Here is a 23,927-nt window from a genome sequence, read left to right on the forward strand (position 1 = left end):
CAAGACTGGATAGACTTTGTTGATTGTTCAGTGAAGGCCTTGGAGGGGTGGTTACATGGCAGTAAAGTTTCTGACTATGAAAGCCTGTATAATCTTATTCTGAGAGAGCGTATTCTGAATGACTGTGTGTCTGACTTTTTACACCAATATCTAATGGACTCAGATCTGACCTCTCCCCAAGAATTGGGAAAGAAGGCAGACAAATGGGTCAGAACAAGAGTGAACAGAAAAGTTCATACAGGGGGTGACAAGGATGGCAAGAAGAAGGATGGTAAGTCTTCTGACAAGGGTGGGGACAAAAGTAAAACTAAGGGCCAGATGTAGCAAAGAAACATTTTGCGAGTTGCAAATAGCGAGTCATAGCGACTCGCTATTTGCAACTCGCAAAATGTAATGCAGAACGGTGTCTCAGACACCGTCTGCGAGTCGGTATGGGGTCGCAATGACCCACCTCATTAATATTAATGAGGTGGGTCGCAAATTGCGGCCCCATACCGACTATGGGCACTAGCAAACATGGAGGCCTGCTGTAGTCAGCAGACCTCCGTGTTTTCGTGACTGCTTCTAAATAAAGCAGTTTTTTTTTTTTTAAGTGTAGCCCGTTTTCCTTAAAGGAAAACGAGCTGCACTTAAAAAAAATCCGAAACCTTTAGTTTCGGTATTTTTTCAGGGTAGGTAGTGGTCCCTTGGACCCTTGGACCACTACCTGCCCTGAAAAAATAATTTGGGGTCCATTCACAAAGAGGAAGGGGTCCCATGGGGACCCCTTCCAATTTGCGAGTGGGTTACCATCCACTTGAAGTGGATGGTAACTGCAACACCATTTGCAACCGCATATGCGGTCGCAAATGGTATTGCATACCACTAGGAATCGCAAATAGGAAGGGAACACCCCTTCCTATTTGCGATTCTGAAATGCATTTTGCGAGTCGGTCCCGACTCGCAGAATGCATTTCTGCATAGGAAAAAGCGATTTGCAAGTCGCAAACGGCAGTTTTTGCCGTTTGCGACTTGCAAATCCTTTCCTACATCTGGCCCTAAATCTTCATCAGGCCCACAAAAACATTCTGGCGGGGGTGGTGGGTCCAAATCCTCTTCAAATCAAGTAAAAAAGCCTTGGTGTTATTTATGTAAAGTAAAAGGCCATTGGACAACTGATGCCAGTTGTCCAAAGAAAAACACTAAACCTCCCACTACCACAACCCCTACTGCAACCTCTAGTGCCCCTAGTAATAGCAGTGGTGGTGGGAGAAAACCTACTAATATCCAATCCAAGGGAGTAGCTGGGCTCACTTTTGGTAATTTAGTTGGGGTTGGTCTTGTTAGGGAGGCTGTGTTAGTCTCTGAAGGTGTCATTGATTTGGCCACCTTGGTTGCTTGTCCCCTTAATATGGATAAGTACAAGCATCTTCCCCTAATCAATTGTGTTGAGGTTCAGGCCTACAGGGACACAGGTGCCAGTGTTACCATGGTGATAGAGAAACTGGTACACCCTGAACAACACCTACTTGGTCACCAGTACCAAGTGACAGGCGCTCATAACAAGACTCTTAGCCACCCATGGCTGTTGTGTATCTCAACTGGGGGGGGGGTTACTGGTCCAAAGAAAGTTGTGGTTGCTTCAGATTTACCTGTAGACTGCCTACTCGGAAATGATTTAGAGACATCAGCTTGGGCAGAAGTGGAGTTGGAGGCTCATGCAGCAATGCTGGGCATTCCTGGGCATATTTGTGCTTTGACAAGGGCTCAGGCCAAAAAGCAAAAAGGACAGGGTTACTTGGATCATGAAACAATGGACCAAGTGCTCCCTAAAGCTAGGGGTAGCAAGATTAAATCCCTACCCACTATCCCTCCCTCTACAGATGATTCTCCTTCTGAGGAAGAAGAATTTCCTCCATGTGCAGAACCTTCACCAGATGAGCTGGCAGCAGACACTGCTGAGCGTTTGGGTGGAGGGGGGCCTGCCATGGAAGAGCTGAGTATGGCACAGCAATCCTGTCCCACATTAGAGGGTCTCAGACAACAAGCTATCAAGCAGCAAAATGGGGATGTCAGTGACTCACATAGAGTTTACTGGGAGGACAACCTCTTGTACACAGAGGCAAGGGACCCAAAACTGGAGCAGCCAGGAGATTGGTCATTCCCCTGCAGTACAGAGAGTTCCTCCTAACTCTGGCACATGACATTCCTTTGGCTGGGCATTTGGGCCAGATTAAAACATGGGAAAGGCTTGTCCCCCTGTTTCACTGGCGTAGGATGTCAGAGGACACAAAAGACTTTTGTAAATCTTGCGTGACCTGCCAAGCCAGTGGCAAGACTGGTGGCACTCCAAAGGCTCCCCTTATTCCACTACCTGCGGTTGGGGTTCCCTTTGAAAGGGTAGGGGTTGACATAGTTGGCCCCCTTGACCCTCCTACTGCTTCAGGCAATAGGTTTATCTTGGTGGTAGTGGACCATGCCACAAGATATCCTGAAGCAATTCCTCTAAGGACCACTACAGCACCTGCAGTGGCAAAAGCCCGCCTGGGAATCTTTTCCAGGGTGGGTTTTCCAAAAGAGATTGTATCAGACAGGGCAACTTTATGTCTGCATACTTGAAGGCTATGTGGAAGGAATGTGGTGTAACATACACATTCACCACACCTTATCATCCACAAACAAATGGACTGGTAGAGAGGTTTAATAAAACTCTCAAAGGAATGATAAAGGGACTCCCTGAAAAACTCAGGAGGAGATGGGATGGTCTGTTACCTTGCCTCCTTTTTGCTTACAAGGAGGTACCCCAGAAAGGAGTGGGCTTCAGCCCCTTTGAACTCCTATTTGGGCACCCTGTAAGAGGTCCACTAACACTTGTGAAGGAGGGTTGGGAACAACCTTTAAAAGCTCCTAAACAGGACATAGTGGACTATGTACTTGGCCTAAGATTCAGAATGGCCGAGTACATGAAAAAGGCCAGTAAAAACCTTCAGCCCAGGCAAGAGCTCCAAAAGCAATGTCATGACCAGAAGGCTGTTCTGATTCAGTACCAACCTGGACAGAAGGTGTGGGTATTGGAGCCTGTGGCCCCAAAAGCACTCCAGGACAAATGGAGTGGACCCCATCTAATTGTTGAAAAGAAGGGCGAGGTCACCTACTTTTTTGACCTGGGCACTGCCAGGAGTAGTCACGTACTGCGCTGGACTTCTCACCTCTGGATTTCGGATTGGCGAATACACCAAGTCTTCTACAGGTCCTGGATACTCCCAGATAAGGGCGACCCCTTCTAGTAGCCACGGTGCTGCTTGACAGGCTACGCAAAAGCAGACCGTACCCTCCAGAAGGAGTCCCAGTGGGAAAAAAAACCAATACTGGGGAACAAACCTCTAACAGGAACTCCTGAAGGAAAACAAGAAAAAAAACAGGACTTGACAACAGGGAACAAAAATAGGCAATATCCAGGGTAAAAGACAGGAAAAAAGGAACAGGCAAAAATATCCCAAGGCAAAAGCAGGAACAAAGAACAGGCAAAAATATCCCAAGGCAAAAGCAGGAACAAAGAACAGGCAAAAATCTCCCAAGGCAAAAAGCAGAAACAAAGAACAGGAGCGAACAGCACAACCAGAAGGAAGTGTTTGCAAAGCAAGGAGGAACAAGACTGACTGACTTATATACTGAGAAAAGGGAAGTGACATCACAGGAAAGGGAAGTAACACCATCTTGGATTTGGGAAAAGCCCATAGACCAGTATAGGAAAAAGAAAGTAGTATAAAAGAGAAACAGAGCATGCTGGGACAAAAACACGAAGAAGACAAGATGGACACAACATGGATAGAGACAGGCAAAAGGACCAACAAAAAAAACACCACCAACAACAAAAGAAGAAAAAAGGCTACAAGTAAGTGTAGCGCGGCCAGGAGCGAAATATATGCTTCCCAGAAAGCATAGTCAAGAAACGTGGGGAACGGCGCTCTGAATATCGGTAGCACGTTCCACCCGCGAGGACAGAAAGAGACGCCGTGTCAGAGCGCGGCGTTACAGGAGTCCCCTTAGGGTGCTCCATGTCAACCGCCTAAAACCCTACTATGACAGGGCTGATCTCACCCTGCTCATGGCAACAGATGAAGGACAGGAAGAAGAGAGTGACCCTCTCCCTGATCTCTTCTCTTCCACTGAAGATGATGCTTTAGTGGAAGGTGTAGTTTTGGCAGACTGTCTTACTGCAGAGCAGAAAGACAACTGCATAAATCTCCTTGGACAGTTTTCTGAACTCTTTTCAACTGTGCCAGGCACCACATCTTGGTGTGAACACACAATTGATACTGGAGACAGCTTGCCTGTCAAAAGTAAAATCTATAGGCAGCCTGACCATGTCAGGGACTGCATAAAGCAAGAAGCCCATTGGCCTCTCCTGTGGTGCTTGTACCAAAGCCTCACTCAAAAGATGGAAAAAGGGAGATGAGGTTTTGTGTAGATTACAGAGGTCTCAACCAGGTAACAAAAACTGATGCTCACCCTATACCCAGGGCAGATGAGCTCATAGATACACTGACATCTGCCAAGTATCTAAGCACCTTTGATTTGACTGCAGGGTATTGGCAGATCAAATTATCAGAGGATGCTAAAGCTAAAACTGCATTTTCAACTATAGGAGGGTACTACCAATTTACAGTGATGCCCTTTGGGTTGAAAAATGCGCATGCCACTTTTCAGAGGTTGATGAATACAGTCCTGCAAGGGTTGGAGGCTTTTAGTGCAGCATATCTGGATGATATAGCTGTCTTTAGCTCCACCTGGGATGATCACCTGGACCACCTGTGGAAAGTTTTGGAGGCCCTGCAAAAGGCAGGCCTCACTATCAAGGCTTCAAAGTGCCAGATAGGGCAGGGAAAGGTGGTTTATCTGGGACACCTGGTAGGTGGAGAACAAATTGCACCACTTCAGGGGAAAATCCAGACAATCCTGGATTGGGTTCCCCCTACAACTCAGACACAGGTGAGAGCCTTCCTAGACCTCACTGCGTATTACAGGAGATTCATTAAAAACTATGGCTCCATTGCAGCCCCACTTAATGATCTCACTAGCAAGAAGATGCCTAAAAAGGTATTGTGGACAGCTAGCTGTCAGAAAGCTTTTGAGGAGCTCAAACAGGCCATGTGCACTGCACCTGTCCTAAAAAGCCCATGTTACTCCAAGAAATTCATTGTTCAAACTGATGCATCTGAATTAGGGGTAGGGGCAGTCTTATCTCAACTTAACTCTGAGGGCCAGGATCAACCAGTAGCTTTTATCAGCAGAAGGTTGACCCCTACAGAAAAGCGTTGGTCTGCCATTGAAAGGGAGGCCTTTGCTGTGGTCTGGGCACTGAAGAAGTTGAGGCCATACCTGTTCGGCACTCAATTCATTGTTCAGACAGACCACAAACCTCTACTTTGGCTAAAACAAATGAAAGGTGATCCATATTTTGCTGAGGTGGTCCATATCTCTACAGGGAATGGACTATACAGTGGAACATAGACCTGGGAGTACCCACTCCAATGCAGATGGACTCTCCAGATATTTCCACTTAGACAATGAAGACTCATCAGGTCATGGCTAGTTTTATTGTCCTTCCTTTTGGGGGGGGTTGTGTAGGAAAGTACCATCTTGCCTGGCATGTTACCCCCATATTTCACTGTATATATGTTGTTTTAGTTTATGTGTCACTGGGACCCTGCCAGGCAGGGCCCAGTGCTCATGAGTATGTGCCCTGTATGTGTTCCCTGTGTGATGACTAACTGTCTCACTGGGGCTCTGCTAACCAGAACCTCAGTGGTTATGGTCTCTCTGCTTTTCAAATTGTCACTTACAGGCTAGTGACCAATTTCACCAATTCACATTGGCATACTGGAACACCCTTATAATTCCCTAGTATATGGTACTAAGGTACCCAGGGTATTGGGGTTCCAGGAGATCCCTATGGGCTGCAGCATTTCTTTTGCCACTCGTAGGGAGATCTGACGATTCTTACACAGGCCTGCCAGTGCAGCCTGAGTGAAATAACGTCCACGTTATTTCACAGCCATTTACCACTGCACTTAAGTAACTTATAAGTCACCTATATGTCTAACCTTCACCTGGTGAAGGTTGGGTGCAAACTTACTTAGTGTGTGGGCACCCTGGTACTAGCCAAGGTGCCATAAAGCCACTAAGGGTGTGGGGTAGTAGAGGTTGAGGGTGGAACTAGATCAGTGTTCCCTCAAAAGGTGGTGTCAGTTAGGTCGCCTTAACGTACGGTTTGCAGAAGGCATGAGCAAAGTGTGTCCCAGGGAAGAGAGACTGTGTTGTCATGGGGGGGGGGGGAGGAAGAGGGAAAGGGGGAGTCCCCTTACGGACTAGGTGGTCTCACACACATAATAGTGTCTTGCTTCATCATTTGACCACCTAGCCCCACCCAAGTGAGATGATACTACTTGGGCGGACTCAACCTCTTGGTTAAAAGAAACAGAGGGAGTGCTGAAATTATACTAGCTGGATAAATGCGGGGATCCAGATGAGGTAGAGATAGAGATAAAATTACCATACATGTCACCAGTTAGTACTAGTTAAATTTTAATGAAGGTGCATGTTGGTAAGATTAAGAAATAGGGAGAAGGCTCACTGGAGAATAATGTCTCCTAGAGTCTAAAACAGAATGTATATGACCAACATGTTTCTGCCCTCTCAAAGTGCTGGTAGGTCAGGGGCATTCTTCAGGGTCTAGGATCCCGGAGAACTAGCAATAAGTGGAGTACTCAAAGTGAATCATAAAGAGCCTACCTGAACAGGTGGTTCATGGTGTGGTAGGTCTGTAATGGCTGATAAAAGAACCACAAATTACTGGGGGTGAAAAAGTGGCACAACACAGCACACAATACAGCAAAAAACGTGACAAGCTTTGAACAAGTGTAAAAACACTCAAAACTACATGCATTATTGACTTACCCCGGAGTCAGGGGCAAATGGCCTCTGGTCTGAATAGCGCCGGGGGAGGGGTATTCCCTTGTAGTCACACTCTTAGGAGTAAGGAAGAAGGGGGATAGAAGGTTAAAGGAGGGAAGAAAGGGCTATGGAGTGTCACAAGGACAAGGTGAAAGAGAATCCAAAGGTGCCATGTAGATCAGACTTACCACTCCAAAGGGATTACCGGGGAGAGTACCTAGGTGCCGGTGCCAGACCGCTCTGGTGTAGAATGAGGGGCTGGCCCGGTATTTATGGTAATAAGGGTGCCCATTATGCGTCGGCGTTCAAAAAACGTCTTAATTATGCTGCCGATATCCTGGTGTGGTTTGCCCTGTAGTGATGTGGCCGGCGTTCCGACCGCGTCCTAGTGGATGGCGTGGCCGGGCGCCTAATGGTGACGCTCTATGCAGAAAGTTGCAAGAGATGAAGGACCTCTGGTCTCCCCAGCTGGGGAGTCCCAGGGCCCGGTGACGGAGGGGGGCGCTCCGACCGTGTCCTGTGTGGGCCGCGCGGTTGGGCGCTTTGTGATGACGCACCGCAGTAAGTGCGGCGCGTACTGCTGGGCCGGGGGACTCTGGGAATGAGAGTCCCGCGGTAATGAGCCAGCATGTCGCGTGTTGCGCGGCGGGGAAAAAAAGCATACTTAATGGAATAAAGGCGGAGGGGTTGGGGGGTGGGGGGGGAAAAGGGGGCGGCGGATGTTGGGGTGGGGGGAAGAGGGGGGGAAGGGCAAAAAAGGGGGGGGAAAGGGGGGGAAAGGAGAGAGAGTGACAGAAGGGGCAGCGGGGAAGAGAGAGGGGGGAAAAGAGCGGAGGGGGAGGGATGGGCGGGTGGGTATTAAGGGTTAGAAAAAAGAAAAATGTAAGGAGAAGAAAGGGTGAGAGAGTGAAAAAAGGAAAAAGAAGAGAAGGAGAAGAGGGGACGGGGAAAAAGAAGGAGAGAAGAAAGAAAAGAAAAGAAAAGACGGGGTGCGGGGAAAAGAAAAGGGAGAGAACACATGAAAGAAGAGAGGGGGGGAAAGAGAGGAAAAATAAAAGGTTTCCCATTCTGGCATTGGGGAGACAATTCCATGATCCCCCGGGTCTCTAGCACAGAACCCGGGTACTGCCAAACTGCCTTTCCGTGGTCTCCACTGCAGCTGCTGCTGCTGCCAACCCCTCAGACAGGATTCTGCCCTCCTGGGGTCCAGGCAGCCCTGGCCCAGGAAGGCAGAACAAAGGATTTCCTCTGAGAGAGGGTGTGACACCCTCTCCCTTTGGAAATAGGTGTGATGGCTGGGGAGGAGTAGCCTCCCCCAGCCTCTGGAAATGCTTTGATGGGCACAGATGCTGTCCATCTCTGCATTAGCCAGTCTACACCGGTTTAGGGACCCCCCAGCCCTGCTCTGGCATGAAACTGGACAAAGGAAAGGGGAGTGACCACTCCCCTGACCTGCACCTCCCAGGGGAGGTGCCCAGATCTCCTCCAGTGTGCCCCAGACCTCTGCCATCTTGGAAACAGAGGTGTTGCTGGCACACTGGACTGCTCTGAGTGGCCAGTGCCAGCAGGTGACGTCAGAGACTCCTTCTGATAGGCTCTTACCTCTCTTGGTAGCCAATCCTCCTTCCTAGGTAGCCAAACCTCCTTTTCTGGCTATTTAGGGTCTCTGCTTTCCTCTGCATCTCCCTCTTCACCTTCTGCCAAAGGATCGACCGCTGATTGCTCAGGACGCCTGCAAAACCGCAACAAAGTAGCCAGACGACTACTAGCAACCTTGTATCGCTTCATCCTGCCAGCTTCCATGACTGTTTCCAGGTGGTGCATGCTCTGGGGGTAGCCTGCCTCCTTTCTGCACCACGAGCTCTGAAGAAATCTCCTGTGGGTCGACTGAATCTTCCCTCTGCAACCGCACGTAACAAAAGACTGCATCACCGGTCCTCTGGGTCCCCTCTCAGCACGACGAGCGTGGTCCCTGGAACTCAGCAACACTGTCCTAGTGACTCCCACAGTCCAGTGACTCTTCAGTCCAAGTTTGGTGGAGGTAAGTCCTTGCTTCCCCACGCTAGACTTCATTGCTGGGTACCGCATGATTTGCAGCTGCTCCGGCTCCTGTGCACTCTTCCAGGATTTCCTTCGTGCACAGCCAAACCTGGGTCCCCGACACTCTAACCTGAAGCGCACAACCTTGTGAGTTGTCCTCCGGCATCGTGGGACTCCCTTTTGTGACTTTGCGTGGACTCCGATTCACTCCTCTTCTATGTGCCTTTTCTGGTACTTCTGCGGGCGCTGCCTGCTTCTGTGAGGGCTTCCTGACTTGCTGGGCGCCCCCTCTGTCTCCTCATCCAAGTGGCGACATCCTGGTCCCTCCCGGGCCACAGCTGCATCCAAAAACCCTAACCGAGACCCTTGCAGCTAGAAAGGCTTGTTTGTGGTCTTTCTGCGTGGGAGCACCTCTGCAAGCTTCTTCATGATGTGGGACATCCATCCTCCAAAGGGGAAGTTCCTAGTCCTCCTCGTTCTTGCAAAACACCAAGCTTCTTGCATCCGGTGGCAGCTTCCTTGCACCCTCAGCCTGCATTTCCTGGGCTCCTGCCCACTCTCAACACTTTCGCGACTCTTGGACTTGGTCCCCTTGTCTTACAGGTACTCAGGTCCGGAAATCCACTGTTGTTGCATTGCTGGTGTTGGTTTTCCTTGCAGAATCCCCCTATCACAACTTCTGTGCTCTCTGGAGGTTGCAGGTGCACTTTACACCTACCTTACAGGGACTTGGGGTGGGCTATTTTTCTAACCCTCACTGTTTTCTTACAGTCCCAGCGACCCTCTACAAGCTCACATAGGTTTGGCGTCCATTCGTGGTTCGCATTCCACTTTTGGAGTATATGGTTTGTGTTGCCCCTATACCTATGTGCTCCTATTGTAATCTATTGTAACTTCACACTGCTTGCATTACTTCCTTTTGCTATTACTGCATAATTGTGGTATTGTGTACATATATCTTGTGTATATTTCTCATCCTCATACTGAGGGTACTCACTGAGATACTTTTGGCATATTGTCATAAAAATAAAGTACCTTTATTTTTAGTATATCTGTGTATTGTGTTTTCTTATGATATTGTGCATATGACACCAGTGGTATAGTAGGAGCTTTACATGTCTCCTAGTTCAGCCTAAGCTGCTTTGCCATAGCTACCTTCTATCAGCCTTAGCTGCTAGAAACACCTCTTCTACACTAATAAGGGATAACTGGACCTGGCACAAGGTGTAAGTACCTCTGGTACCCACTACAAGCCAGGCCAGCCTCCTACAGGCAGTCACTGGAGAAAGCAGAACTATGGTTTGTAAGGCCCACTGGCCCTGGTTAGCAAAGCCCGCTGAGTCTCTGCCTCCTGTGGTTCAAAGTCCTGACTTGCATTGTTGTCAAAGGGTGGGGGGGACATAAAGACAATCTCTTTTTGGCCAGTTTACTTTATTTTGTTATAACAGCTACTGCAAGCTGCAGGAACCCATCTAAGGTATTGCCCATTGCTAAGGACCTAGGGATAGGTGCCTCCTCCAATAACAAATCTAGTCAGCCACTGGGTTAAACCCAAAGGAACACACTCACATTTGATTTGGGGGGCCCTTCAGTCAACTTTTACAATAACTTATAAGATTCAACATCCTCCCAGCGAGCACGGCCATGAGGGGGGGCCCAGCCAGCCTAGTCCATCCACAGACAGGCACCAACGGGTCTGCTTTTGGCCTGATCTTTGCCTGGGCATGCACCTGGGGCCGTCCCACGCATCGGGAACCCCTGCTGCAGTATAAGCACCTCTGGGAACAAAGAGTAGTGTGTGGGAACTCCAGGAGCTGGGGTGATGGCCATGGGTTGAAGTCAGGCTTCCCCTGGTATAAGTTAAAATGCGCCCCATGCAGCAGAAGCCCCTTGCTTCAATATAAGCACCTAACTGCACAAAGAGTAGTGGGCGGTGTCTGAAAGTACTTTCTTTCTTGATATGGTTACCCCCTTTTTCTGCCTGATGTCAGTGTGTTTGACTGTTTTCACTGAAATCCTGCTAATCACGTCCCCAGTGATTATGCTTTCACTCCCAAAACACAGTGTTTCATCACACAATTGTCACAGTGGTGCCCCATTATAAGTCCCTAGTATATGGTACCTAGTTACCCAGGGCATTGGGGTTCCAGTGGATCCATATGGGCTGCAGCATATATTGTGCCACCAATAGGAAGCCCAAGCAAAGGGCTCTGCAGAATTGCCATTGCAGCTTGCGTGAAAAGGTGCAAGCACCCTTTCAGTGCCACTTTTCACTGCACCAGGTCACTAACAACACACCCCTATGGCAGGCCTTCTAGCCCAGAGGGCAGGGTGCAAGTACCTGTGTGTGAGGACACCCCTGCACTAGCAGAGGTGCCCCCACAAACTCCAGGCACATTTTCCCAGACTTTGGCACATGTACTGGACAGAGGTCAATACCGATGACCAGCTACATAATGGTAACTCCAAACATAGGCATGTTTGGTAGCAGACATGTTGGAATCATAGCACAATGCTTTTGCAAGCATTGGTTGTATGATCCCATGCACTCTGAGGTCTTCTTAGCCGTCTGAGGGTTTCCGGGCAGCCCAAGCTGCTACCACCTCCCAGACAGGTTTCTGCCCTCCTGTTGCTTGAGAAGCTTAAGTCCGGGAAAGCAAAACAAGGTTTTCCTTTAGGAGAGGGGTGTTACACCCTCTCCCTTTGGAAATAGGTGTTACAGGCTTGGGAGAGGTAGCCTCCTCAGGCCACTGGTAATGCCTTGAAGGGCATATTTGGTGCCTTCCTTGCATAAACCAGTCTATACCAGTTCAGGGACCCCCAGTCCCTGCTCTGGTGTGAAACTGGACAAAGGAAAGGGGAGTGACCACTTCCCTGTCCATCACTACCCCAGGGGTGGTTCTCAGAGCTCCTCCAGAGGGTCCATGGGTTTCACTATCTTGGATTAAAGGTTGGCAGGGAACTCTGAGAGCATTTGAGTGGCCAGTGCCAGCAGGTGATGTCAGAGCCCCCTCCTGATAGGTGGTCACCCTGCTAGGTGACCAATCTCTCTTTCAGGGCTATTTAGGGTTCCTCTCTTGGGTGGTTCCTGAGATTCAGATTGCAGCAGTACTCCTCTGTAACCTCCACTTCGACTTCTGACCAAAAGAAACTGCATCTGGATGTTCCAGGATGCAACAAGCTGCAATAAAGAAGCAAGACACCTCCTGCAACATTGTATCCATGGCTCCTTCAAGCAACTGCAACATTTCCCCGGTCGTGCATCCTCTGAGTCCAGCCCGTCTTAAGCCTGTATTAGAAGAAAGAAGGAATCTCCCTTGGAGCGAAGGAGTCACTCCCCTGCTTCTGCAGGCACCAACTGAGATGAGGAGTGGCTGCATGGCTCCCCTCTCCTGCTGAGCTGCGTGGATCCTGCATCACAGGTGGTAAACTGAGGTGGGCCCGATGGTCCATTCTTCCAGCTGTCCAACTTGGGTGGAAGTAAGCCCTTGCTTGCCCACGCAGGACAGTACCCCCAGAAAACCATCCTGTGCAGCTGCCAAGGCTTGCTGGCATCTTTTTCAACGGATTGTAAGGCATCTTGAAGCTCCAGCCCTCAGCACTCCATCCTGTGATGCACAGCTACCTGAGTGGTTCTCCAGGGGCATGGAGCCTTTTTTGTAGTTCTGCATGGGCCTCTTCTGCTACTTTTGTGTCCCCGTCCTGTGGGACTCCTGTTGGTGCTGCCTAGGTTCCTGTTGGCTCTCTGTGTTGCTAAGGGCCTCCTCTGACTCCCCCTTCTGGGTAGACCCCACCTGGTCCTGTCTGGTCCCCGGCAGCTCCACTTTCTACTAACAGTGAGTTTGGCGTGTGCCAAGGCTTATTGGCGGAATCCGAAGATGCAAACCAAACTGCAATCCTCATGCCGGTGTGGGACTCAACTTCATCTTCTTGGGTGCAGCGGTTACTCTCCTTCTTCATCGTTGACTCACCTCTTGCACCTTCAAACTGGTAGGAAGGGGCGCCTGCCCTTCCTGGACTGTGCTGTGCTTCTTGGACTTGGCCCCCTTCTTCCACAGTTTCTCTTGTCCAGGAATGCACTGTTGGTATCTTGCAGTCTCTTCTGGGCTTTGCATTATTTCTCTTCTCTTCTAAGTGGGTGTTCTGGGGAATTCACAGTGATTTACTCCTGCTTTTCCGGTCACTGGAGGTGGGTGTGGTACTTACTTTTGTGCTTTCCTAATACTCCCAGCTCCCCTCTGCACATTAAACTTGCCTAGGTGGGGAACCGACTTTCGCATTCCACTTTTTTAGTATATGGTTTGTGCTCTCCCTAGGCCCATTTCTAACTATTCTGATTTTCATTAATTGCACTGTTTTCTAACTGTTTTTATGCCTATTTCTTCATACTAGTGTACATAATTTGTATATTACTTACCTCCTAAGGGAGTATAGTCTCTAAGGTATTTTTAGCATTTGTGTCACCAAAATAAAGTAACTTTATTTTTGTAATACTGAGTGTTTTCTTTCATGTGTTTAAATACTAAGGGCCTGATTTATAGTTTTTTAGCGCCGCATTTGCGTCATTTGTTTGATGCAAAAGAGGCGCAAACTGACAAAATATCATTGAATTTTGTAAGCGTGCGCCACTTTGCGTCAAAAAATGACGCAATTGTGGTGATCAAAAAGAATAAATCAGGCCCTAAGTGTGACTATAGTGGTATTGCATGAGCTTTGCACATCTCCTAGATACGCCTTGGCTGCTCATCCTCAGCTACCTTTCGAGAGCCTGGCTTCCAGACACTGACTACACTACACTAATAAGGGATACCTGGACCTGGTATAAGGTGTAAGTACCATGGGTACCCACCACACACCAGGCCATCCTCCTACAGGTGGGACCTCCATGTGCTGAAAATGCATCCCCACAGCCAGTCATTTGTCATGTACTATTGAATATTATCTGTCAAGCTTACCTTTCTTGAAGACAATGCCATGTGTTCTTAGCTCCTTTTGTTCACAGTCCTTCTCATTGCCCTGTTCATCTCTTTCCAGGTCCTGATGAGGTCCGGTTGGTGAACGGCGCCTCTCTTTGTTCTGGAAGAGTGGAGGTCAGGCACAATGGAGTTTGGGGGACCGTGTGTGATGATGGCTGGGATCAGAAAGATGCTTTGGTGGTTTGCAGACAGCTTAGATGTGGAGCTGTGCAGAGCTATCAATATAATTCAACATTCGGGACCAGCCCTTTGCCAGTTTTGATGGGTGATGTCCAGTGCCAAGGAGATGAGGATTTCCTGTGGAAATGTGCACAGCGAGGCTGGAATGATAAAACCTGTCCAACACTGGGGCATGCCGGAGTGACCTGTACAAGTAAGAAGTGCAGTATGAGAATAAAAATAAACTTCCTTCCATACTGAAGACATGAGGCCTAATGAAGAAATTAGTCACTTCTATCAAAATAACAAATGTGACCTCGGGCTGTAAGCATTTCGTCAGGTATAAGTGGATGAACCGTTAATACCCTTTATTAAATATTTTCAAGCAGATAATCATGCAGAGCTCTACTCTGGGGCTGAGGGTGGATATAAAACTCCTTTCCTGCCCATCTGCTTGCTCCTGGTCAGTTTATCTTCCCAACATATAAAGTGTGAGGAAGAGTTTCTCGCTGCCCTGTTTTGAACCCCTTATAAGCTGACAATGTGATCTTTCTTGCATACATTTAGTTTACACCATCAACTGAAACCTTTTTAGATCTGAAGCACTTAGCAATGATCCAGTTATTGACAAGGAATCCTCACTACACTGAGCCATAGTCCTCCCCAACACAGTCCTCCTCCCTCTGCCCTCCCCTTCCTCCCTCCCTCCGCCTTCATTTTCTTTGGCATCAGGTTATCATAATAAAAAGTAGGGAAGAGGTGAGGTATTTCCTTTGAAACAAATACTCAGGCAACTATTTTCGGTTATGTTGACATCTTCAAGAGGGTCCCTGTCTGTGGGAGTGAAGCCATCTCAGATCATGAGGACTGCAACTGACTGCTATAATAAACATCAACAAACTAGGGTAAGGCTGTGGTCAATACTTGAGTTCTCCAAAAATGATGTCATAGATAAGTGTCCTGTCAAAATAATCAATTGATTTGTCAACTTAGATATAACACAGAGTGCCAAAGACACCTGGTATCAAGTAGATATTGCAGCGTCTTCCCCAGCCTGACACCTGCTGATTAACCAGACCAAACACAGAGCTGTAAACTACATTTCTTTATTCCTCTGCGCGTACCTGTGAACTCCAACATTTTAAACCAAGCGCTCTTTGATTTTATTCTAACGATTATGTCACACATTGAGACTAATATTGAGACTCTTGATGGCAGATGCTGTCTGACGCTCTCACAACAGTCTGAGAGTGCACCAGAGGGCAGAGGGACTTACACAGTCTAAACATGAATGGGTAAAAATTACCAGTGGGCACAGCTCACTTTATTCTGTGTAATGTAATCACGTGGAATTACCTAAAGCATAAGTGAGATAATGCCTAATTGCAGAAGAATAATACTGCATTTAGCTCTATTTTCTAACACAAAAATTACTCCTCATGCTAAAAATGGGAGCAAGAATGCATGTTGTGCTAAGAAATAGTGCTAAATGCAGCATAACATGAATATTAAGTGCAAGCAGCTTCTCACGCTCGCTAAATGTGCTTTTGGGGGCAGTTTCTTCATCTAAGGTACCACCTGCACATAACATAATTTTCTTATTGCATAATGAGTCCCCTCCTGTCCAAAATAGGGGCAAGACGGCTTTTTGTGATAAGAAATTCCATTAAATGTGCTGTTGTGGTAAAATTTCCCCGCAACGTACACATGCATCAAGAGCCATTTTCTCAGAGCAAAATGCATCCTTGCATCCAAAATGGAGACGAGGATGTATTATGTGTTGGGAAATAGCTCTAAGTATAGCAGAACACAAAAAGTGACCGTGAGTAGTGGCACGTGTTTGTTAAATGTACTCTTGCGGTGGAATTATTTGCTCCCAAATTCCTTTTAATTACACGAGCAGGTGTATAACTAGTGCTGTGTCAGAAAGTAACAAAGACTTACAGAAATTACTCTGATTACTCCAGCATAATTAAAATTATCTTTGGGCCTAGTGAAAATGAGCGCGGCGGATGGCAGGAAGAAATTGAGAAAAGCCTATGGCTGAAGTCAGGAAAAATACATAATGGCTCACAAAGAAAATCAAATGGCTTTGGCAATTACAACAACACAGCTTTATTCGATCAATTGACCATGAAAGCAACATAAAACAAAGCTAGCGAAGATACAAGAATAAATAATCATTTTTGATAAAATACATCAGCTACACAGCAATAAATTAATTTGAAATCATTAAAACATTAAAAAAGTGAAAGCTCAAATTACACATAATGCTCTAAGAAGAGATAATAATCTTAAATTGCTTTTTGGAAGTGCCAACGTATGCGCCAGGCTGTCACTAAATACTTGCTCACTGAAAGAATTACATCAACTGAATTATGACTTTTTAACACTCGTAGAGCCAAGGAACAGATCTTAAATCCCATAGCCCTACAAGTGTTGCAGATCCATTTTGATCGCGGGTTCCCATAAGCTCGATAGAAGAACAGAAAGTGTTTGATGGTTTCGGAGGTACTGCCACAAGCAGGGCATATATCAGGGAGACCAATCGGCCCCCACCTGTAGATCAATGACATCAGAGGCAAGGAGCCGAAACGAAACCTTGCATATAGGCTTTTGCCGTGCAGATCCGGTATAATGTCCAAATAGGCTTCAAACTTTGGAGTCCATATAAGATCAATAAAAAAGTTAGTTAAACGACCATGAGATTTACAGGTTATGTTGTTATCCCTAACATAAGACCAATAACTTAACTTTAAAACATTTTTATGCCGTCTCTCTAGTTTGTGGGGATTTTCCCAATAATCACCCAAGCCCAACAATGGGACACATGGCAAATCCAAGGGAGAGTATTGGCATTTTGGCATTTTAATAGATCAAGTAATGAGATCTTATATATATCTAGTTCAGGGTTAGTCCATAACTTGATCCAGTACAGGAGAGGTCTTAAAATAGCTAAATCTGCTGCTCGACTTAACCCCAGATCCAAAAATATTGGGAGCAGGGGTGTGGAGCTTGGACACGCTATCAAGGCCCTCGCAAAAGTTGTTTTCTCCAACTGAGATCTTGTTACAGTTGGAGAAACCCCATACCTCCGCTCCATACAGGGCTGCACCTTGTGCCTTGGCTATGTAAATCTTTAATGCTGGAGAAACCACTTTTGCAAAGGAACCCTGATAAAAGCGCAGTATGGACGAAGCTCTATGTTGTAACAACCCTGCGCTTTTTGTGATCTGCTCTTCCCATGATAGTTTACTAGTTAACCTGACTCCCAAATAGTCTATAGAGCTAACTTCCTTCAAGAAAACACCATCAATGTGGATGGAACATCTTTTACTAGGCCCTTTGGATAACACCATTAGTTTTGTTTTGTTAATGTTAACCTCCAACCCGTGATCCCGACAAAATTAATCGATCAACAAGGATTTGTAACCCCATCGGTGTCTTGGAAATGAGGAGCGAATCGTCTGCGAAAAGCAGGATAGGAATTTTTTGTGTGTTCAAGGAGGGAGCGTCATTCTGGCATATGGACACAGCCTTCACTACTTCGTTGATGAGTAGAGTGAATAATAAGGGGGCCAGCACACAACCTTGGCGGACTCCCCTTCTGATTGGGATCTGTTCTGTCAATTCACCTTGTTCGTCCCACCTCACTTGGGCATAAGTATTTTCATGTAATCGTTTTAGCAGGAGTAGTAGGTCCTCTGGAACTCCCAATCTGCCCAGCACTTCCCACAGTTTAGCTCTTGGAACCAGATCAAAAGAAGATTGCAGGTCTATAAATACTACATATAGACATTGCTTGGCGATAAGGACATATTTCCAATACAATATAGCCAATCGAAAGACCTGGTCTACCGTGCTAGTTTTAGCACGGAACCCGGCCTGTAGTTGAGAAAGAATTTGGTGCTCCTCAACCCAGCTAGTTAGCCTCTGCAGAATTTGTTTAGCAAAAATCTTTTGCAAGTTGTCTATAAGGCTAATTGGCCTATAGTTGGCTGGAAGGTTAGCATTTCCTTTTTTGTAGATGGGTATAATTTCGGCCCCCTTCCATGTGCCCGGGATTTGTTCCCCTGCAGCTATACTATTTGAGATGGCATTGATATACCAGATATTTGGTTCAGATTTATAAAGATCTCCAGGGAGTTTGTCCGTTCCGGGTGCTTTGCCAAGTTTCAGACTGGTTATAGCCTCAAGGGTTTCTTCTACTTTAAAAATGAGATGACCCTTGGGGATACACTGGGCCCCCACTAGGACTGACGTACTAGGGATCAAATCCAATAGCATAGGTGAGGAGTTAACTACATTGGTGTCCGTTGAGCCCTCTGGTAGGGCATAAAGCGTGGAAAAATGTTCTACCCAGCATTCTGGTTGTATGTGATTGATGGGAAAACTCCTACCTCCATTTTCTCTTTTAGACCGGAGTTCCCAAAAACGCTTATTATCCTTCTCTCTGGAAGCATTTAATAATTCCTGCCACAGGGAGTCCTCCCACCGCTTTTTTGCATTAGACACGGTTTCTTTATATAGAGTCCTAGCTTGTTTGATCTCCCCCTGGGAACCAGACATTACTACTGCTTTGAGCCCAGACTTAGCCTTTGAGCACCTCTCATCAAACCATCCCTTACGTGCCCCTTTTCCTTCACATGGCTTTGGCCGCCTTGCTTGATAAAAAAAAAAACGTAGCTGAATGGCCTTACTATCATGAATTTTAAGAATTGGAATGTTCCCCACAGTCTGCTCTTCATACTCGGCCAAGCTATTTAAAAAGATTTGGTATATTGCTCTGATATGATATGGGTTGGACATTACTTTTGGCCAAGTAATCTTAGTGAATTTGTTATTCCAGCAAGGTGGCAGGATTATTGTAACATGATTATTGTGTGTTCTCCTGAACATTTCTCCGGAAAGGGTAAGAAGCAAGGGAAAGTTATCGCTATCGCTTCTCACTATTACTTTCATGTCTTCCAAGTGGGGCCACAACCTAACATCAACTAAGAAATAATCTATAGTGCTTGTGGACTTGCCCCTTTTGAAAGTTGGTGCAATGTTCAAATCAGATGGCGTCCTACCATTACAGGCCCTAAGGCCGTGTTTTAAACATAGTGAAGCTAATTGTGTGGCCACCCGAGATTTTTTGCAGGGCCGAGTAATAGAAAGCTGCGGGATCCCCCACAGCTCATCCTCTTCGTCAGTTAGGTCACTAATAAGGGTGGAAGGTTCAAAGGTACAATTAAAATCTCCAGCTACAATTAAAATAGTCGAACGGTGGAGGCTTTCTACAAATTCGGACAAAATGGCCAAGGTATGAGATTCGGAGCTGCATGAGACCAATCGTATATAAACATTAACAATAACAATTGATAAAGTTTTTTTGAACGTAATACACATAGCTTTTATATCTACAGAATCAATTTCCAGAAGCTTGTAATCACACTGCAGGTTCTTGTTTACAAGTAGTAACAACCCACCTTTCGCCCGGCCCAACCCCTTCTATGGAGGTATAGCAGGAACACTAAATGAAAGAAATCCATCTATAATAGTAGCATCCTCTACCCAAGTTTCCTGGAAGAGACAAACATCTATATCCTTAATAAAAAAGGCCCATTCGCTATCATCTAATTTCTTTGCCAACCCAGCAATGTTCCAGGACATGAGTTCTAGTGTAAATTTGCCTTTGTTTATTACCACAGTTGAGCAACCAACGTCCCCTGGGCCCAAGTCATTGTTACAAATGTCGAATGTTGGTACTTTATTGTTCCCCTTTGAATGTGAGACCTTGGAGCAGGCCATCACATGAGTCACTGGTTCAGAAGTCAGTCATACAAAATCAGGCAGCGACCCAAGATCGGTAGCTGCCTTACATACAACACCTCCACAGGAACTAGTTGAGCCATCTGGTCCATCCGGTCCCCTATCTGATCCGTGATTGCATGGGTTTAACATAAATCTTATCCCCCCCATAGTTGTTGCTCTATTCGAGTGGGTGCGAGAGTCAAAATCCATTAGTTGAGTCACCATAGTCTCATCTTCAAAATGGATAGTAATTATGTCAAAATTGGTCCCTCAGATGCTGTTTCTCTCGGCCGATGTTATATCCGAGCGAATGACAGAGAGGCAACTTCGTCAGGAGCGTATCCAGTGTGTGACTTTATTAATCAAGGAGGCTTGGTTCTCAACTGACCCTGGCAATAATTTTGGAACATTAGTCAAATAGATTTTATTTGTTCCATAGCTTGTACACAAATCCTGTTCTTTGTTAACTGTGTTCTCAATATTGTTACGGGGGGAATTGCTATTATAGAAGGTTTTGTATGGCCTGTTAGAAGATTGTGTCGAATTGTCCCCTTGGACAGTTTCAAGGGGGTCGGATCCGTTGATCCTACCTCTGGCTCTACCACTAGTTGGATTGATCGCCCAGTTCCCTAGACAATCCCGGTTCCTGGGTACATTTTCAACCCTCCCTTTTGGCCTCAAGTTATCTTTGGTAGGGTTGCGGCGGTTAACTTCCCTCCCTTGTGGAATTGTCCCCCCTCTGACGGGGAGATAAAAATGAATCCTTGACTCAGCCACCTTGTTTGGGGCAGAGGAGGGGAATACTTCTTTCCCCCTGACCTCTCCACAAACCCTACAAATCCCTTCGCAAGCACAGTTATTCCCATGCTGGTGCACAAGATTACTCTTCAAGAGATCTATTAATGCTAGGACCAGTCCCTTGGCTTCGTCAACTCTCTGGAGAACTTTAACCATATTCTCTCTGCAAGCTGCTGGTTCATTACCTTCCGGATCGGACTGCAAGATCGATGGAATAACACTAGGATTAGATATTCCAACTGCAGGCTTGATCACACTCACAGGTACAGGCGGGTCCTCTGTTGCCAGCAGTGGTTCAAAGCGATTAGTACACAGTAAACTTGGAACCACTTTAATCACCGGGCTCAACGGAAGGAAAGACGGAGTATTTGGTACATATGGGGAGCCCCCCTGGGATACTAGGAGACTCTCTATGCTAAAAGTGGGTTTTGGAGTGGGGTCCCTACAAATGTGCGGGGCCCCATCAACCTCTGTTGTTACACCTGGAGGAATCCTTTTCCCCTTCTTTTTAAATATCTCCGAGATTTTCCTATCCTTGGGGGGGGGGGTTTCCTTGGATTATTTATCCCCATGGTTTGTGTACCTAGCATAGACTCAACTTCTTTAACTAAGAGGTCAATTTCGTCAAGTGGATTTAGCTTGTTAGATGAGCCCAAAATCAGGGATCTATTTGGGCGATTTTTCGCTATTTTTGTTCCCTTGGATTGCGCTGGTAAATCTATAGCCTTCCTTTTCCCCATGATAAAAGAACACTCGTAAAATCAATAAATACAAGTGCAAGAGAAAAAAGAAAAAAAAATGGCTCTCTTACTTGTATGTTGAATGTCCTGCCACTGGAGTAACTGGCCCTGCCTGCCAAGCCTCTTCCGGAAAGTAGCAGCGTCCCGCTCTTCGGCTAGATACTTGTTTAAATAGGGCCCTCCGGGTGAAAGACACCACTAACAGAGAGGAGCTTGTGATAGGGGCCTGTTGATAATGCAGCTGTAATGATGAACAGGGCTACTCAGATTAATCTGTGCAGTACTCTTAGGTGACAGCTAGGCTCTTTGCTGCAGACGAAAGAGGGGGGCCCAGCCAAGCCTCCTCCGGTCTCCGACGGGCACAGGATGGGCCCGCCCTTGGCAATTAATAAAAGGGAGCTCCCAATCATGAGAAGGCTTAAATGTACAGAAGAGGGAGCCAGTTGGGCCCACAGAGGACATCTGAGTAAGAAAGGGCTCTGGTTGTCAGCTGTGATAGACTGGGGCACCACGGCCAGCAGTGATAGGCTGGAGGAGTGGTCTACTAAACTCTCAGGACTAAATGAAGTGTTGTGGAGGTACATACACGGCAGAAGAAGCACTGAGTGTCGAGACTGGTAGTCTTTCTGACTCCCAGACCACTGCACTGGCATTCCATGTGTGAATGTTTGTGGTGGATGTGTAGTAAGTGTGGGCCGTATGATGTGTGGTAAAAATCTGAGTGCAGGGACCAGTGGGTTGCATCCTGGATGGCCCCTGGTTTAGCATGGGATGTTATGCAGAGTACATACAGCTTCCCTGAAGAGTGGAAGTCTATTGACTGCATCCCTGTGGCTGGAGGTTAGAGACCCAGCCACTGAAGAGAAAGAGAATACAAAAAAGGCTACTCACAGAAATGCAGAGTTGTCCTTTTTAGCAAAGGGCTGCTGATTACTTCTTCCTGAGTGACACAATACCTTAGATGGTAGAAGTGAGGTGTAGGTCAGAGCTTTCTCTTGTTAAAGGTGAACAAGTTTTAAGGCGGACCTGCCCTTTTGTCTGTGCCTGATGACTGCTTCACCAAGTTGATGACAGCTAGGTGCTAAGAACTTATGCTTCATTGTGTCTGTTATTTATATACTCCTGCAAGAAGCCAGCACCATTGCTACTCCTCAGAGAGACATCACCCTGCACAAAGATTTTGAGGGTCATTACAGCATTGGTGGTAAAAGCCGCTTACCGCTGTGCAAAAGACCGCCAACACACCGCCGCGGCCTCGGAATTCCACCACAGCTATTATGACCCACAGCTCGGAATCCGCAAAAATTTAGACACCCACTCAAGTCCGCCACACCAAAGGTCAGTGATAAACTGGCGATAACAAAACCGAAACCATCACGCCAATAGGAATACACCCACACTATCACGACCCATGAATCCACGTGGCAGTCTTTTAACTGCGGTATTCCATTGGCGGTACACACCGCCGCTCTCAAAATACACACACTCTTACAAAACACATCCACATTGGACAAATCGAAGTACACACACCTGATACACATACACACACCACTCCCACACACTCAATACAATATAAAACACACACCCACATCACCCACAAAACCCTACGACAAATATTGCGACAGAAGGCCAGAGAGAGACACCACCAGAAACAGGACTAGCATCCACAGACACACAACACCATCACTCACACAACATCCATGCACCTCACACAACACACCCCTAAATATCACCCCACACATCACAACACACACCACCACACACATCACCCACACCACCCCATGGCAACGCAAAGACACCCCAGGTTTTCTGAGGAGGAGCTCAGGGTCATGGTGGAGGAAATCATCCAGGTCGAGCCACAGCTATTCGGATCACATTTGCAGCACACCACCATAGCTAGGAAGATGGAGCTATGGCGCAGAATCGGGACAGGGTAAACACAGTGGGACAGCACCCAAGAACACGGGATGAGGTGAAACGACCTACGGGGGAAGGTGCATTCCTTGGTCTCTAAACACCAGATTGCAGTTCAGAGGACTGGCGGCGGGCACCCCCCCCCCCACAACTAACAACTTGGGAGGAGCAAGTCTTGGCTATACTGCAACCTGAGGGCCTCGCAGGAGTAGCTGGAGGAATGGACTCTGGTAAGTCAAATCTTAACTACTTCATCCCCCACCCTACCTGCATGCTATCACATACCCCCACCATCACCCTCACCCCTCACAAACCACACATCCCAAACCCAAGCCCTGCATGCAACACCAAAGCATGGACACCCATCACCAAAGCATGGCCACTGCACATACCCATACACCGCCCTAAACCATTATCACACAAGGTCCCACACAAGAATGCAAGCACTGGGGTACAGGGTCACGCACCCATTGCACACCATGGCACATACAGATGCAATAATCATGCCTTTACACCCCTGCTGGACCCCTACCCAACGTCACCGGACAGGAGGGTCCAGACATGTCCA

The 23,927-nt window shown here is 47.1% G+C and overlaps 1 protein-coding gene across 1 annotated transcript in view; it reads left to right on the forward strand.

Annotated features, from left to right (window-relative positions):
- The window catches only part of LOC138286373 (scavenger receptor cysteine-rich type 1 protein M130-like), a 793,269-nt gene that overhangs the window by 656,257 nt on the left and 113,085 nt on the right, over nucleotides 1–23,927 (forward strand). Inside the window, exon 14 of the mRNA XM_069226532.1 lies at nucleotides 14,011–14,325. Coding sequence (XP_069082633.1) covers nucleotides 14,011–14,325 — 315 coding nt within the window. The remainder of the gene's footprint in view (nucleotides 1–14,010; nucleotides 14,326–23,927) is intronic.

This window comes from Pleurodeles waltl, chromosome 3_2 (assembly GCF_031143425.1).
Source record: "Pleurodeles waltl isolate 20211129_DDA chromosome 3_2, aPleWal1.hap1.20221129, whole genome shotgun sequence".
In the NCBI taxonomy this organism is placed as follows: Eukaryota; Metazoa; Chordata; class Amphibia; order Caudata; family Salamandridae; genus Pleurodeles; species Pleurodeles waltl.